Genomic DNA, 16752 nt, shown 5'->3' with positions numbered 1-16752 from the left:
CTAGGTGGGGTTTTGGGTTGCGTGGCTCAAAGGGCCATTAGGACCTATTCTGCATTGTACCTCTAAATTATTAAAATCTCACCTCCTTGACCAACCTTGTTTGTGTCTCATTTCTTTAATAATCTGTTAACATTGTAGCATATTTTTAATATAATTTGTCAATGCCAAGTGTCATAGGCATATTTCTGTACATTGCTGTGTGTTCATTTCTTAATTGTATCTACTTGTAATAAGTTATCACATCACAAACAAATTTATTCCCAATGTGCAAATACCTTTATGACTATAAATATCCATTTACCTGAATTAGAATGTTTCTGTTCAGTGTAAAAGCTAGAGTTACAATCTCTTAATACTTCATGACCCGAGGACATACCAATGCATTTTACAAGACATATCCAAGTGGTAATATAGAAATTGTAGTAGTCAGTATGCAAGTAACAAGCTCTCACGATCAGGAATGAAAAAAAAAATGCCCTGATGATTTTGCTGGGTTTATATTGAGGAATACTTGGAAATCACAGCCTCAGAATAGAACGTTCATTTAGACAGTGATGAGGAGGAATTTCTTAGCCAGAGGGTGGTGAGTCTGTAGAATTTATTGTCATAGATTGCAAAAGAGGCTAAGTCATTGGATATATTTAAAGCAGAGTTTGATAGGTTCTTGATTAGTCAGGGTGTTGAAAGTTATGGAGAATAGGGTTGAGAAGGAATGTAAGTCAGCCATAATCGAATGGTGGAATAGACTCCATCAGCCTATGGCCTATTGTCCATGGTCTAAAAGTTCCACTGTCCTTCTATGGGAACCTTTTGTGTCTACTCGAAAGAGAAGGCAATGGGCCCAGTCTGACAGCTGATTCTAAAGAATTGTTGTTGTTCGTCCATCATTGACGTCGATGAGGACCTCGACACCATTATGATGGTGTTGAGACCAGCGCTTGATTTGGATTTAAGTGAGGGAGAGTTGCGCAGCGTCAGCCTCACTCTCTCTTCCCAATTCTCATTTGGATCCAGCGGCAAGACAAGAGATGAGACGGCTGAAGATGGGACTAGGCGCAGTGGATGACCAGGACGTCTTCTGTGTCTTGTTCTGCTCTAAAGAATATGCCTGTAATGATGTACCTGAAGACAAACCAGTGGCACATTCACCTGAATTACACCCGGCATTTCCATGCAAGTAAACCCATACCATTTTCACCTGGGCAAGCATGAGTAATTACCTGTTCTGCTGTTTCCTTCCCAACACCTTCCTACATGAGTCCTTTCAATGTTCCCCAGCCCATACCCATACCAGATAAGGGCCACTGATAGAATTGTTCAGTTCCAGGCTGAAAACTACTGGTACATTATTAATAATTTAACCAAATAATGGGCAAATAAGATGATTATTTGGGAAATTTGCTCTCATAAATATGTGGAATACTGATTCTTTGAAGGAAAAAAAACATGCAACACTATTTAGCTTGAGATATGCACAAGTTTATTTAACATGATTTTTTCGGTCATGAAAAATATTTCTAATGACTAGTAAATAGTTTATTCACATGAACAAGTTCTGCTGCTGTTGTTTGGTTTTACCTGCTGTAACACTTCAAATTCAAGAGGTTATATATTTTTAAAACTCCTATTCTGCAATTAGAGCTTTCATACTGACACTTTAGTATAATTACCAGTGGTAATCATTAGCTCAGATTGGTTCCAAAGAAGAGTCAAAATGGAATATTTTGAGTACTATGTATAAAATGCAGCAGACTGTTCATTCACATTCTCTTTGGTGATTGGTAATCCTTCGAACCAGATAGAATCTTCATTCAAAACACATCAACTTTATTGCCTAGAATTTTAATCAATGCTTTAAGTACACAATCCGAACCCAGATTCCATAAAACATGAATGAAATACATTTTCACTACTCTTTAATTTAGATTCTTACAATATAACTTATAGAAAACATCAAGTTGTTTGTGCAATCACTTCACAATCTTAAAATTGGCAACCATGCACATTCAAGAAACAGTCATAAACATAAGAAAAATTTAGAAGATATTTGGTATTTGAAAGTGTATCCATACAGAAACCCAGCTCAGTTACGTTACAGTCAACGCTCCGTCCAGTTCTTTCTTTGCAGCCGTGCGGACCAACCATAGCACTGAGCAGGAAATTTTTACAGGGCCTGAAAACGGCTCGGCATCTCTGAATGGTTTCTTTTTGTGATATGCATACTCCAGTTGGGTTGAGGTGTTCTCCAATCTCGGCAATCCATTTGTGAATGTTTCGTCACCATACGAGCAGACATCATCAGTGAGCACTGATGTCTCCTCATATGGTGGTGAAACATTTGCAAATGGATTACCAAGGTTTGAGATCTCAACCCAACTATCAGCCACCCGAGTTATTTCCATGCATACTATGAATATTTAGAATGAAAAGTGAAAAATCACACTTTTGATGCTATTAACTGAAGGGTATAATTAAATACAGTACGAAGAAAAACTTTCATATTTCATAAACTTTTTCTTATCTGTCTTTATTCAAACTGCACAACAAAGGCCATGTGCGTGGAAACATTTCAGTTACTGCACAGCCGCAGATCTGCACAGCACAGAGGGAACAGTGATCACAGTGAAACTAGTACTTAAGTCACCCTGATTTCTTCATAAACCCACTGGTTACTAACAGTCAAATAGAATTTGAACTTAAGAGTAAGGAGCCACCACCTGATACAGTTACAACCGCTGAATGATAAATTCTTATATTAAATGCACAATCAAACATCATGACAAACTTGTGATGAATTATTTACTACCTTGTGATCTGCACTTTTTTTTAATTAAGGGCTTCACAGAGAATAAGCAAGCCATTTTATTTTGCCAGATTTTGCAAAAAGGGGCACTGTATTATACAACTGCATCACTTGTGTTGATGTTCACAAGTAATATTCCATAAACTACCACCAGAATGACAATTTTTACCATGCATTATTTTATTAAGATGTGTATCCTTAACTGGAGGATAGAACTTGGAGCTGAGCAGAGTTGCAACGAAATTTACACATTTGCCCAAGTTAGCATTGACGCTATGATTGCTGGTATTGAAATATAACAAAATGCAAGTAACGCTATATGCATTTATTTCAGATACACAGTATTTTCAGTATTAATTGCATACAAGGGTTTTAATGCTCCAAGAAGGTGGTGGTGGTGCTTTTTTTAAAAAAAAAATTGAATTGTTAGAATTTTCTTCAATGTTTTTTGATATTTCTGGGAAGTTGACTGGTTAATTAATTTATTTACGCAAACACGAGGAAATCTGCGAATGCTGGAATTTCAAGCAACACACATAAAAGTTGCTGGTGAACGCAGCAGGCCAGGCAGCATCTCTAGGAGGGGCTACAGTTGACATTTCAGGCCGAGACCCTTTGTCAGGACTAATGGGTCTCGGCCCGAAACGTCGACTGTACCTCTTCCTAGAGATGCTGCCTGGCCTGCTGTGTTCACCAGCAACTTTTATGTGTGTTAATTAATTTATTTATTGAGATACAGCACGGAATAGGCCCTTTAGGCCCTTCGAGCCGTGCCGCCCAGCAATCCCTGATTTAATCCTAGCCAAATCACAGGACAACTTACAATGACTAATTAATCTAGCACTGGTACATCTTCAGATTATGAGAGGAAACCAGAGCAACTGAAGGAAACCCATGTGGTCATAGGGACAATGTACAAACTCCTTACAGACAGCAGAGAGAATAGAACCCGGGTCATTGGTACTGTTAAGTGTTGTGTTAACCACGATACTACCATGCCTCAATTGTGAACTAGTTTAGCATTGGAGGCATTTATAGACCAGACTATGGCTGTTTTTTTTGCTCAAACACTACAGTTTCATATTTACTTTGAATATTTTTTGCTTTTCCAGATTTGTCTGCTTTATATAAAATTATATTAAAATTTTAAACTGCTACGCACAAGTATGAAGTTGTGTTTCCTGGATCTTTTATTCGAGTCTCTGGATTACTATAGTGGAATACCACCACAACTCCATTCTCTCCACTATAACCAAAATAAATTGAATGACAAACTTGCAGTCTTTTGGAGAAGTATTCACATCATAAAATTTAAAGTAGGCTAATAAAACTTTTGTCCTAAGTAACCAGTTCAGTCTCCAAGATGACCAATTTCTACTAAAACATTTTCACTGAAACATGTATCTTACTATAACCAAGATACAACCACCCTCATAAATACAAGAAAATGTCCCGCTTCATTCAAATCAATAGCAACGATATTATTAAAAAAAGGCTTTAAGCCATTTAAGTGCATTCAGATATAAATACAATTCTCTAGAAAGGCCTCAGACATTTACTACTGGTTAGGAGGTTATGGATAGCTACTTCCAAGAGGACCGCAGCCTTGTTGTGGTTTGGAGGCTTGCTTGTCTCAATGACCTGGAGAGCTATGTTGGCTGGAGTCAGGGCTTTATGCTTTTGCTCTTGGTAGGGTCACCCATGCCAAACAGGTCAAAGGGTTGTCAGATTAAAACTGGTCCTCCAGGTTCAGGGGTTCAGCTCAAGGCTAACAACCCTGACTGGCAAAACAAAATTGTTATGGAAACAGCAATGAAGAGTCCTTCTACATCTGAGTGGGACAGTATTCCTGAGTCCTCACCTGGGACTTGCATGAATGACAGTAGTGAAAACCGAATGGAAACAACTGACCTGATGAAGGAAGACCTGAACACCACCAGAGATGTAGGGTCTTCATTGCTGTCCCAAACGGGCAAAAAGCATGGATAACTACCCATATATCATGGAATATCTAATTCCAATGATTAGGTTTGACACACCAACTTTCGGACTTTGATTCAAAATTGTTCAAATTCTCTCCTAGGATCTTGACTTCACTGATGTTTACTTACTTTTAGAGATACAGTGTGAAATAGGCCCTTCAAGCCATACCCCGCACCCACATCTCCTAAGCAAGCCTAATTTAATCTCCAGACAATTTACAATGACCAATTAACCTACTAACTTGTACATCTTTGGAGCACCCAGAGAAAATCCATGCATTCCATGGGGAGGACATACAGAGGTTCCTTACAGCTGTTGCTGGAATTCAACTCCAACAACCCCAGCTATAATAGCATCATGTTAATGGCTATGCTACTGTATATTAAACTCTATCCATTTATATCAGTTAACCGTTAAATATTAACACTAAATTTGAGTATGTCAAAGGTGAGATACATTATTCCTTAATATTCTTCAAGAACATTACTTGTAATTAAGAAAGGAATATAACCTCATTTTATTCTGTGAGCAACATACAAAATGCTGGAGGAATTCAGCAGATCAAGCAGCATCTGTGTAGAGCAGGGGTTCCCAACCTGGGGTCCACAGACCCCTCGGTTAATGGTAGAGGTTCATGCATAAAAAAGTGGTTGTGAACCCGATATAGAGGAATAAATGGTCGGGGCTCTGGGCGAAGACCCTTCATAAGGACTTTCCACTTCATTGAGTTGTCATCATATATGCGCCTGCAACTTCGGCTATATATTCCCCTCCATAGATGCTGCTTGACTCTGGATTTCCAGCATCTGCAGAAATCTTGTGTTTATAATCTTATTAAACTCCCCCCTGATCTACAATTGTGCAGGTGGGATGTCAGCTTTGCCTGGTCACACAGCAAGATACGTTGTACAAAAGAGCCACCTTGTTTGGGTGCTAGGAGTGCCTTTGCTAGTTTGAGATGGAGTTGCCTGGTTTTACTTGATTCACGCTCTTCTTACCCAATACCATTGCAGACAACCTACAGCACTGTAGCCAATACTGATGCTGACTTTACAGTCTAGCTCCCAACTGGCAAGGTGAACTGGAACAAATGACACCTGTCAACGGCCATTGACAAAATGGATCAATAAATTAGTTATTTACTCTAACTCACCAGTACTGCTCAAAAAAATTATGGTTACATTCCTTCTGTCTTTTGGTACAAAGAGGGATAACTATGTCTTTTTGTCCATAAAATGTCAATTATGCCCATAGCTAACAATTTATAATGGAAAAAAAATTAAAGCAAGTACAGACCAATTCCAATGACTGATGATAGAGATTTCAGCTATGATTTAGGTTCCATTAGAAAGATCATACTTTCTTCACTATTACGTCAGTACAAGTCATGTTCACAGAGGAAGTTGTAATTATATAAAGAATACAAAAGAACTAATTTTATTTGCTCCAAACATACAACTATGTACAGCTTAGTAGGTATAACAAATGGATATTACTTTAAGGGTTATGCCTCATTAGAAAATGGTCAATTAAGATTAATTGCTACTTCTGGCATTTTATACTAATAAACTGAATTTCAATCTTACTTCTCTGATATGCTTTCATTATTTAATTTGCATCCACAGTAATTGCACTTAACTTTCAAAAAAGATAAATAGAGATGGAAAAGGGCCAGAGATCATATTTGGCCAATAATGTATCAAAAATATGCTGCTGTACCACAGAGACGAAGCAACATTCTGTACTGTTTGATTAGTCTGCGACTTGTCCAAAATAGCACCATTCAAGGACGGTGCATATAATTTGTATTTAAACGATAACATCTAATCAAACCCTTGGAAACTTGAAGCATGTTTATTACTTGCATGTCCTTAGCAAACTGAATTAAAATCGATAGCCTAATCAAGTGTAGTATCCCGTCTATTGCTTGCAAAGGAAATGTAACGTTCCACAACATTCAAGAAAATACCATTCAGCAGCAGGACAAATATAACAAAATAGATTTAAATAAAACTTACTTGGCACATTACATTTTCTTGAGGAAGTATTAAATAATTCTGTAACAATTACTGAAATTCAATTTAATTGAGGGGTAGCTTTTATAAACTACATTTAATGAACAAAATTGAAACCAAAAATCAAACTTTTCATGGATGGGAAATGTTGGAGGTTTACCAATTAAATCATTTATAGTTTTTAAAAATTATTATATATTGCAATGTACCGCTGCCCCAAACAAAAAATTTCACAACATTTGCCGGTGATATTAAACCCGATTCTGAATCTGATTACAAATCATGGAGCCTGTTTTAATCACAAGAGTCTTTCTCTTCTACATTGTATCTTGTATCATCCAACCTCTCAGTAACAGCTTTTGCAAAGTTTTGGAGCGTGAAGACTATTATATAACTGCATGGTGCCATTACAGGCAGTCAAATGCATACAATAAATATTTTAGGCATTTAAATTTCAATTTACTATGGAATTCAGTAAGAAATTTCTTGATGTAAAAGTTAAAATGTTACAATATCAAACAAAGAAAAGTATATCCTTCAGCTTGTAAGTGAAGTTCCATTCAATAGATTTGAAAGTTATGTAAAAAATTTGAATTCCAGTTCATGATACGATGTAGTTAAGAGCGATGAGGTGCTTCTAAAAATTAGCTTCCTGTAATGAGGCAAGCCACAATCCATTGTATTGAGGGTTTTTTGGACAATACAAAAACACTTAAAATAAAAATCATTCACCTAATATCTCATCTCAAGCGATAAATCAAACTCTCTTACAGCAACCACAACTTCAAAGAAATTTGTTCCCTTAAAAATCTGAAATATTTAACTCTTACTGTAATATACAGTAGTAATAGTCTCATTCCAGCTGTAAAGACTTCTTTACAGTGAAAAAATGCTGGATTTTCCAACAAAAGGATAAATAAAACACATTTTAACAAATGGCTCAGTTATTCCTAAGGAGTCTCTCAACACTAATTGCTGATCAGATTGAATCTTCTTAGCTCTAAATTTAAAACCAATTCCGCCAAGGATGGTCTCAAGCCCGACTGTGAAAGGAGGAGAGCTGAACATGGGGCTAGCAACCCCATCCTGTAAAAACCCAGAGCTACAGAAACGCAAACAGAAGCTTCAAAGACCTCATCTCTGGGAGAGGGAGGGAAACCAAGAAGATGGGCTACACCTGGGGACAACTTGAATGACTGGCCCAGGACAGAGCACTCTGGCAAGCTGCTATTGGCAGCCTATACCCCAGTAGGAGAATTGGGCTTAAGAAGAAGACAACATTTAGAACCAATTAAACTTTATGTTTAAAATCATCACAGGGTCACAACTGATAAAGTCCATTCGTACTTGCCTTGGGAGAGGAAAATGGAAAGTCTCATCCATTATCTTAATGTTTGCATGAGCATATTGAAGGGATTAAAAAAAGTGTTCACATTCAAATCAAGCGACACATTAACAAAAACACGAGAGATTCTGCAGATGCTGGAAATTCAAAGCAACTCATATAAAATACTGAAGGAACTCAGCAGGTTGGACAGCATCTATGGAAATGTATAAACAGTCCACATTTCGGGATGAGACCTTGATCAGGATTGGAAAGGAAGGGGAGGAAGATAGCAGAATAAAATGGTGGCTGGAGGGGAAGGAGGATAGCTAGGTGATAAGTAAAGCCAGGCGGGAGGTGAAGATAAAGGGCTAGAGAGGAAACAATCTGATAGCAGAGGAGAGTGGATCATGGGAGAAAGGGAAGAAGGGCAGGCACCAGTGGGAGGTGACAGCCATGTGAGAAGACGTAAAAGGCCAGAGTGAGGAATAGAGGAGGGGAGGGGAGAGATTTTTTACTGGAAGGAGAAATTGACATTCAAGCCATCAGGTTGGAGGCTACCCAGATAGAATATAAGATGTTGCTCCTCCACCCTGAGGGTGCCCCCATCGTGGTACAAGAAGAGGCCATGGACCAAAATGTCCGAATGAGAATGAGAATCAGAATAAAAATGTTTGACCACCGGGAAGTTCCACTTCTAGTGGATGGAGCAGAGATGTTCGATGAAGCAGTCCCCCAACTTACAAAGCGTCTCAGCGATGTAGAGGATGTTGCATCGGGCAATGTCATTTTGTAAAGCTAATGCTAGAATAAAGTTCTGACCTTTTGCTAACTTTTAGATTTAAGATTCTGATCTTAAACTTCTAAGCAGATTAACATTTATGGAACACACACAAAATGGTGGAAGAACTCAGCAGGTCAGGCAGCATCTATGGAGAGAAATAAACAGTTGGCATTTTGGGCCTGTTCTCTTACAAATCTTCATCAGAGTCTTGACCCAAAATGTTACTGTTTATTCCTCTCCATAGATGCTGCCTGACCTGCTGAGTTCTTCCAACATTTTTATGTGAGTTACTCTGATTTCCAGCATCTGCAGAATCTCCTGTGGTTAAAACTCAGCGGAGTTGGAGAATTAAGTCCATCAATTTTTAATTTTAACCATCGTTATCCATCAACTTTAAACCACTTCGGCCAAATAATCTTTTGTTGATAACTGCAAAGTTCATGCAAAGATAATTGACCTATCCATTGCATTGGTAACATGACATCATTCCAGCCTCTAAATTTTAAATTGTTAAGATATTTAACCACCCTGAGAACCAGAGGATGTATTGGAAGTGAGCAGGTTAATCTGTGTTCTGTATTTCAGCAATATGCTGATTCCACAATGGGTTAAAATATCCTTTTGTTTTAATCTCCAAAAAGTGGCTTTGATTTGATGTTCTAGGAGAATATTTGGACGTCCAGCTTTACCATGCTAGTCACTCATGCGATTGTCAAGTACTGATGATAGAACAATCCAAAAAGGCTTGTAGAGAACAGGCAAGCTGCAATCCACCATGTTAGAAAGGAGAGGAAGCCTCGGAAGAGTAATGGAGTGAAAACATTCTGCAGACCATCCAGTGCCATTGTTATTTGTGCAACTGTCAGCTTTTTGCTTTCATTGGCTACAAGGGTAGATGATTTGACAGAATTGGAGGCTTCAGTGATCTCCTTAGGAGACATATATGAAGGTTCTGAGAGGAGTCCCCAGGAATGGTGACCTGTTTTGTGAAAATATAAATGGAATACCAGTTGATCAATCACTTCCAAAGCTTTAGTTTATTTTTCCTTTATCATTAAAATGAAAACGTTGAGGTAAAGTATAAAGATGACCACAAGCCCAAGCAATGAATTTGAATGACATAAATATACACTCAGTGACCACTTTATTGGGTACCTCTCTGTACCTAACAAAGCAGCCCCTGACTATACATTCATGGTCTTCTGCTGCTGTAGCCCACCCACTTTAAGGTTCGACAGGTTGTGTGTTCAGAGATGCTCTTCTGAACACCACTGTTGTAACATGTGGTTATTTGAGTTACCGTTGCCTTCCATCAGCTTGAAACAGTCTGACCACTCCCATCTCACCTCTCTCATTAACAAGGTGATTTTTCACACAGAATTGCTGCTTACTGGATGTTTTATGTTTCTTGCACCATTCTATATAAACTCTAGAGACTGTTGTGCATGAAAATCCCAGATCAGCAGTTTCTGAGATACTCAAACCATCTTGAAAGGCAAATAATTCCAGTCAGTCACTTAGATCACATTTCTTCCCCATTCTGATGGTAGACCTGAACAACTGAACCTCTTGACCATGTCTGCATGCTTTTATGCACTGAGTTGCTGCCACATAATTAGTTCATTAGATATTTGCATTAACAAGCAGGATGACAGGTGTATCTAACAGAGTGACCACTGACTGAAAATTCATCTAGTCTTCAAGTTGAAAGGACAAATAATGCTAGTGTTTATTCTGCTTGCTTCCGTATCTTTTTATTCTACTCTCCTACAAACAGCTGCACAGGTGTTCAAACACCTGTTCAAGGACATCTACAGTCGTTCATTGTTGCAGAGCTTCCCACCTGCTTCAAAATGCCATCAATCATACCGGATTCCAAGAAGAGCAGGGACAGCTGCCTCAATGACCACCACCCCTTGCACTCATGTCTGTGATGATCATGGTCCATCATGGCTAGAATTAACTATGAACCTGGTACCATGGACAGCATTCAAATTGACTGTATCACCATCTGGTGCGGAGGATCAGAAATTGCTGCAAAAAGTTATAAGCTCAGCCAGCTCCAACACGGGCACTAGCCTTCCCAATGAGGACATCTTCAAAAGGCGATGACTCAAGAAGAGGGCATCTATCATTAGGAACCCCCATCACCTAGCACATGCCCTCTTTTCATTACTATCTTCGAGGAGTTACAGGAGCCTGAAGACACACAGGAACTGCTTCTTCCCCTCCACCATCAGATTTCTGAACAGACAATGAACCCATGAACATTACCTCATTATTTTTGTTCCTTTTGCACTACTTGTGCATATACACACACTTTTTGTAACTTATAGTACATTTTAAGTATTACACTGTAATACTGCCAGATACAACAAATTTCATGAATACATCACTGATAATAAATCTGAACAACACACACAAAATACTGGTATCCTCAACATCCAACACATCACAACTTCGGCCTTCTACAGGATCCTACCACCAAACACATCTTTACCTCCTCCCCACATGCTGCTTTCTGCAAGGATCACTCCCTCCACGAACCCCTTGTCCAGTCATCATTCCCCACTGATCTCCCTTCTGGCATTTATCCTTGCAAGTGGCAGACATGCTACAGGTGTCCATTCACCTCCTCCCTCACCTCCACTCAGGGCCCAAAATTCCGTCCAGGTGAGGTAATCTGCTGGGGTCATCTGTTTTACCTGGTGCTCCCGATGCAGCCTCCTCTATATTGGTGAGACACGATGTAGGTCAGGGACGGCTTTGACGAGCACCTCTCCTCCATCCGCTAAAAGTAAGATTTCCCAGTGGCCAACCATATTAATTCCTATCACCATTCCTAGACCAACATGTTGGTCCATGGCTTCCTCTTCAGCCACGATGAGGCCACTCTCAGGGTGGAGGATCAAAACCTCATGTTCTATCTAGGTAACCTCCAATCTGATGGTGTGAACAACTTCCAGTGATATTTTTCCGCTCCCCCTTCCCTCTTCTTTAATTCCACACTCAGGCCTCTTACATCTTCTCCTCACCTACTCATCAACTCCCCCTGGTGCCCCTCTTCCTTCTCTTTCTCTCATGCTCCACAAAGCTCTCCATTCAAATTCCTTCTCCAGCCCTTTAGCCTTTTCTACTTATCACCCATCAGTTTCTCCGATTCAACCCCTCCTCTCCCAACGCGTGGCTTCACCTGTCATCCTCTATCTGATCCCCCTTCCCCTCCATCCACCACCTTATTTTGGCATCTTCCCCCTTCCTTTCCAGTCCTGACGAAGGACCTTGGCCCAAACTCTTTATTCCTCTCCATAGATGCTGCCAGACCTGTGTGTCTGCTGCTCTGGATTTCCTGCATCTGCAGAATCTCTTGTGTTTATAATAATCCTGATGGGGTGGTGGAGTGGAGATACCAAAGGAGATACAAGGCACTCATTCCCTCCACTCGCCTGCTGGTCACCTTTGAGCAAGGTGGAGCAACTGCTTAACCCCCACCCCCTCGATAAGGGTCACGTGAAATTTCATTTTAGGTTCTAATCTTTACCATCAAATCATCGAGGAATAAAATTATTGAGAACTTAGATCCATCAATATTCTATTTCAATTGAATTTGAAAAGAGAATATATCAATATTTCAGAGCAACACACACACACAAAATGCTGGAGAAACTTCATATCCTGATGAAGGGTCTAGGCCCAAAACATCCTGTTGATTCATTTCCATGCAGCTTGACCTGTCGAGTTCCTCTACCATTTCGTATGTGTTGCTCTGGATTTCCAGCATCCACAGAATTTCTTGTGTGTACCAATATTTCACACTTACCCAGGGTTTTTAAAAGCAGTGTTGTATGAAGAAGCATAATCACTGGTGCCACATATTGAAGTGCAATCACACAAAGGTAATAGAACACCCGGGCAACCTTCAAGCAAAGGAACAACGCTAAGTTATTTTATGCTCATCGATGAGCTACATGATTTTAAAAAAAGTCCTGAAGATACATCACCTTCTTACGTTCAATTCTTAGCAGATAGTTAATTTCTTCTATTGTCATAGGACACTACAGCATAGAAACAGGCCCATCAGTTCATCTTGTCCATTCTGAACTACTATCTTACCTACTCCCATCAACCTGCCCTAGACCGTAGCTCTCCATATCCCTCCCATCCATGTACTTATCAAAGCTTCTTATACATGTTCCTATTGAACATGCATTCCCCCACTTCTGTTGCCACCATTGCACCACCCTCTGAGTGAAATTTCCCCTCAGGGTTCCCTTAAATGCTTGACCTTTCACCCTTAACCTATGACCTCTAGCTTTAGTCTCATTTAACTTCATTTGAAAAAGTCTGTTTGAATTTACCCTATCTACACCCCTCAGTTTTGCATACCTCTATAAAATCTCCTACCCTCCATAGAATAAAGTCCAAACCTAGTCAACCTTTCCTTATAACTCAAATCTTCAAGTTCTGGCAACATCCTTGTAAACTTTCTGTACTCTTTTTACCTTATTGATATCTTTCCTGTAGGTAGGTGACTGGAAGTTGACACAATACTCTGAATTTAGCCTCACCAACATCTTATACAACTTCAGCATAATATCCCAACTTCTGTACTCGATGCTCTGATTTATGAAGGCCAAAGTGTCAAAGGCTCTCTTTAAAACCCTATCTACCTGTATAGTCACTTTCATGGAATTATGGACCTGTATTCCACAATCTCTTTAACTCCTCAGAGCCCTACCAGTCACTGTGCAAATCTTACCCCTGTTTGTTCTCTCAAAGTGCAGCACTTCACAATTGTCTGCATTAAATTCCTTCTGGCATTTTTCAGCCCACTTTTCCAGATCCTGCTGTAAGTTTTGCTAGCCTTCATTACTATCTACTATACCCCCAATCTTGGTATCATTCACAAATTTCACTAAACTCATTGACAGAATTGCATACATTCCATCTCAAAGCCGTACGTTTCAGATACTTGTAGAATACGAAACTATTGTAACTCTTTCACAACAGTACACCTAACTTGTCCATTCAGCATTCACTGTAGGAGCTGACTGTGCAGTTGTTATGAACAATTCTCCAGTGAATGAAAACACTAGTGTGGTAAAATAAAACCCACGTCCCTCTCCTAAGCTGAATTTTATGATAACTCCAGCATTTTCACACACACTGATGGTTCAATAATGATGCACTCAACGTTTTAGGAACAGCTTCACCATCACAATTCTGAACGGTCCATGAACACTAACTATTTCTCTTTCTGTAACTTAGAGCAATTTTTTTTTGACGTTTCGGACTGTACTGCTGCTACAAACCAAATGCCATGTTGTACATCAGTGAAATTCTGCTTCAGACTTCAGAGATTTTGTGCTTGCACAAGCATGCATGGAGACCCCAACATGGAATAATGACGGCAAATAGTGACAATTTTGCTGTCATTACCTTGCAAAATCCCACTCATTCTCTCATGTATTTTCTTTTCTAGAGAAAATCAAAAGTTAATGATTTTCAGTGTTCTGTTTTAGTATAAAGATCATAAGCTTTAGGAGCAGAATTAGGTCATTTGGCCCATCAAGCCCGCTCTGCCATTTCATCATGGCTGATCCATTTTCCTCTCAGCCCCAATCTCCTGCCTTCTCCCCGTATCCCTTCAAGAATCTAGCAACCTCTGCCTTAAGTATATCCAATGACTTGGCTTTCACAGCTGCCTGTGCCAACGAATTCCACACATTTGCCACTCTCTGGTTAAAGAAATTCCTCCTTGTCTCCACTCTAAATGGACATTCCTCTATTCTGAGGCTGTCCCCTCTGGTCTTTACTCCCCCACCATAAGAAACATCCTCTCCACGTCCACTTTTTTTTGGATAGGTTTCAAGGAGATACCCCTCTCATTCTTCTGAATTCCAGTGAGTACAGGACCAGAGCCATCAAATGCTCCTCAAATGATAAGCTTTACAATCCTGAAATCATATTCATGAACGTCCTTAGAACCATCTCCAATGTCAGCACATCCTTTCTTGTGTGGAAAATGAAACCTGTAAAGTAATCATGTGTTGCAAATACGCCTTTTTGCCCCGTCATGAACTCAACATTAGTACAAAGTTCAGTTATCTTTCCCCAACACATGGCCTCACTTCCACAGCTCGTATTAACGAACCTCACATCTTTTCTGTCCTACTCTCCTGTTGCTCCTGTCCACCTCAGACATTTAACCATTCCGCATTTTCTTACCATCTTTTGCAGATCCTTTGTACCGATCCGCCCTGCCTCTTTCTTCATTTGTTCTATACTCTTTTGTGCTAAGTTTAGGTACGCTTGCAGGTGTTGGCGAATTAAGGCCAGTCGGAGAACACAGAGAGCGATAATAATCCACAGTCGCAATGAATCGTACGTAGACTCTGACATTCTGTAAATCATTCAACAGAAGTATTATTAAACAAAAGTTACAAAAATCACAACATCAGCATACCCACTTTATAAACATTAGAGAAAAATAATTGTCTTGTTCTAAAAGGTGAAATTGTATGTTGATTTAAACTTTTAACTGTGTTGAAGATCAAATGATAACAAATGTACTAAAATAATGTTGTACCCATTTTCCTCAGCGAAGATAACTCAATGTGGTTGGAATTACCACCTCAATGTTCACATGGAGGAGGAAATAAAATAAATGTTTGGTAGAGTTGTAGAAAAGTACAGCACAGAAATAGCCCTTTTGGCCCATCTAATCTGTGCCAAACCATTAATCTGCCTACTCCCATTGACCTGTACTGGGACCATAGCCCTCCATAACCCTCCCATCCACATACCTACCCAAACTTCTCTTAAACGTTGAAATCAAAATCGCATGCAACCCTTGCACTGGCAGCTCATTCCACAATCTCACGACCCTCTAAGTGAAGAAGTTTCCCCTCTCGTTCCCCTTAAATGTTTCAACTTTAACCCATGACTTCTAGTTGTAGTCCCAACCAACCTCAGTGGAAAGAGCCTGATTGCATTTACCCCATCTATTCCCTCATAATTTTGTATACCTCTATAAAATCTCCCCGCAACCAAATTATACAAATTATTTCTCAGGAATATCAGGATGCAGTTCATCAGAGTGATCTTAACTTAGCATAAATGCTCAAGGAACGGAGTAATAAATCACTTTGGAGTTATGATTCAGCAGATCACACCAGCTCAAAGGCCAAACTTTAACTTCTACTATGTTTTTGTAGAAACGCTCAACAAGTAAGAAAGCAGAAAGTCAAACTAGAAGTCACACAGAAAGTCCAAGTAGAGAAAAACACCAAATATCGTACTATTTATGATGCAAGTAAATTCTTCATCACATGTACTCACAAAGGAATACTTTCTTTGCCAAGTGGTGGATTCATGATATAGTCTTTTGTAATAGGTTTCACCCACAGAAGTACCATGATTAGTGGCGAGAGGAAGTTCACATGAAGCAAAGTCCTACAAGTCAGAAAATCCAAACAATGCATATGATTAAGAAGGCATCTTATTACGTTTTAAAATATTTAGGTACGCTTGCAGGTGTTGGCGAACTAAGACCAGTCGGAGAACACAAAGAGATAATAATCCACAGACTCTGACATTCTGCAAATCATTCAACAGAAATATTTTTAAACAAAAGTGTTACAAAAATCAGGACAGGAACTTGTGAGCATACTTACATTATAAACGTTAGAGAAAGATAATTTTGTCTTGTTCTAAAAGGAAAAATTGTATGTTGATTTAAACTTTTAACTGTGTTGAAGATCAAATGATAACAAATGTACAAAAACAGCTCTATCAAGTCACCTCTCAACCTCCTTCGCACCAAAGGGAAAAGCCTCAGCTT

General features: G+C 39.3%; 1 protein-coding gene across 5 annotated transcripts in view; it reads right to left on the bottom strand.

The window, feature by feature from the left end:
• The window catches only part of tmem161b (transmembrane protein 161B), a 63386-nt gene that overhangs the window by 4590 nt on the left and 42044 nt on the right, over positions 1-16752 (bottom strand). For 2 of the 5 annotated variants that reach the window (XM_072281257.1, XM_072281256.1), the window contains 5 exons: positions 16586-16621; positions 16251-16364; positions 15138-15312; positions 12730-12826; positions 3988-9888 (listed from right to left, as the gene is read on the bottom strand). In XM_072281257.1, the coding sequence (XP_072137358.1) occupies positions 9611-9888; positions 12730-12826; positions 15138-15312; positions 16251-16364; positions 16586-16621 (700 nt within the window). In that variant the 3' untranslated portion in view covers positions 3988-9610. Of the gene's footprint in view, positions 1-3987; positions 9889-12729; positions 12827-15137; positions 15313-16250; positions 16365-16585; positions 16622-16752 lie in introns of those variants that run through there. The other 3 variants (XM_072281261.1, XM_072281260.1, XM_072281258.1) reach the window with 3 other exon arrangements.

Source organism: Mobula birostris, chromosome 17, assembly GCF_030028105.1.
Source record: "Mobula birostris isolate sMobBir1 chromosome 17, sMobBir1.hap1, whole genome shotgun sequence".
Lineage (NCBI taxonomy): Eukaryota > Metazoa > Chordata > Chondrichthyes > Myliobatiformes > Myliobatidae > Mobula > Mobula birostris.
This window is presented reverse-complemented; position numbering and strand designations above follow the sequence as displayed.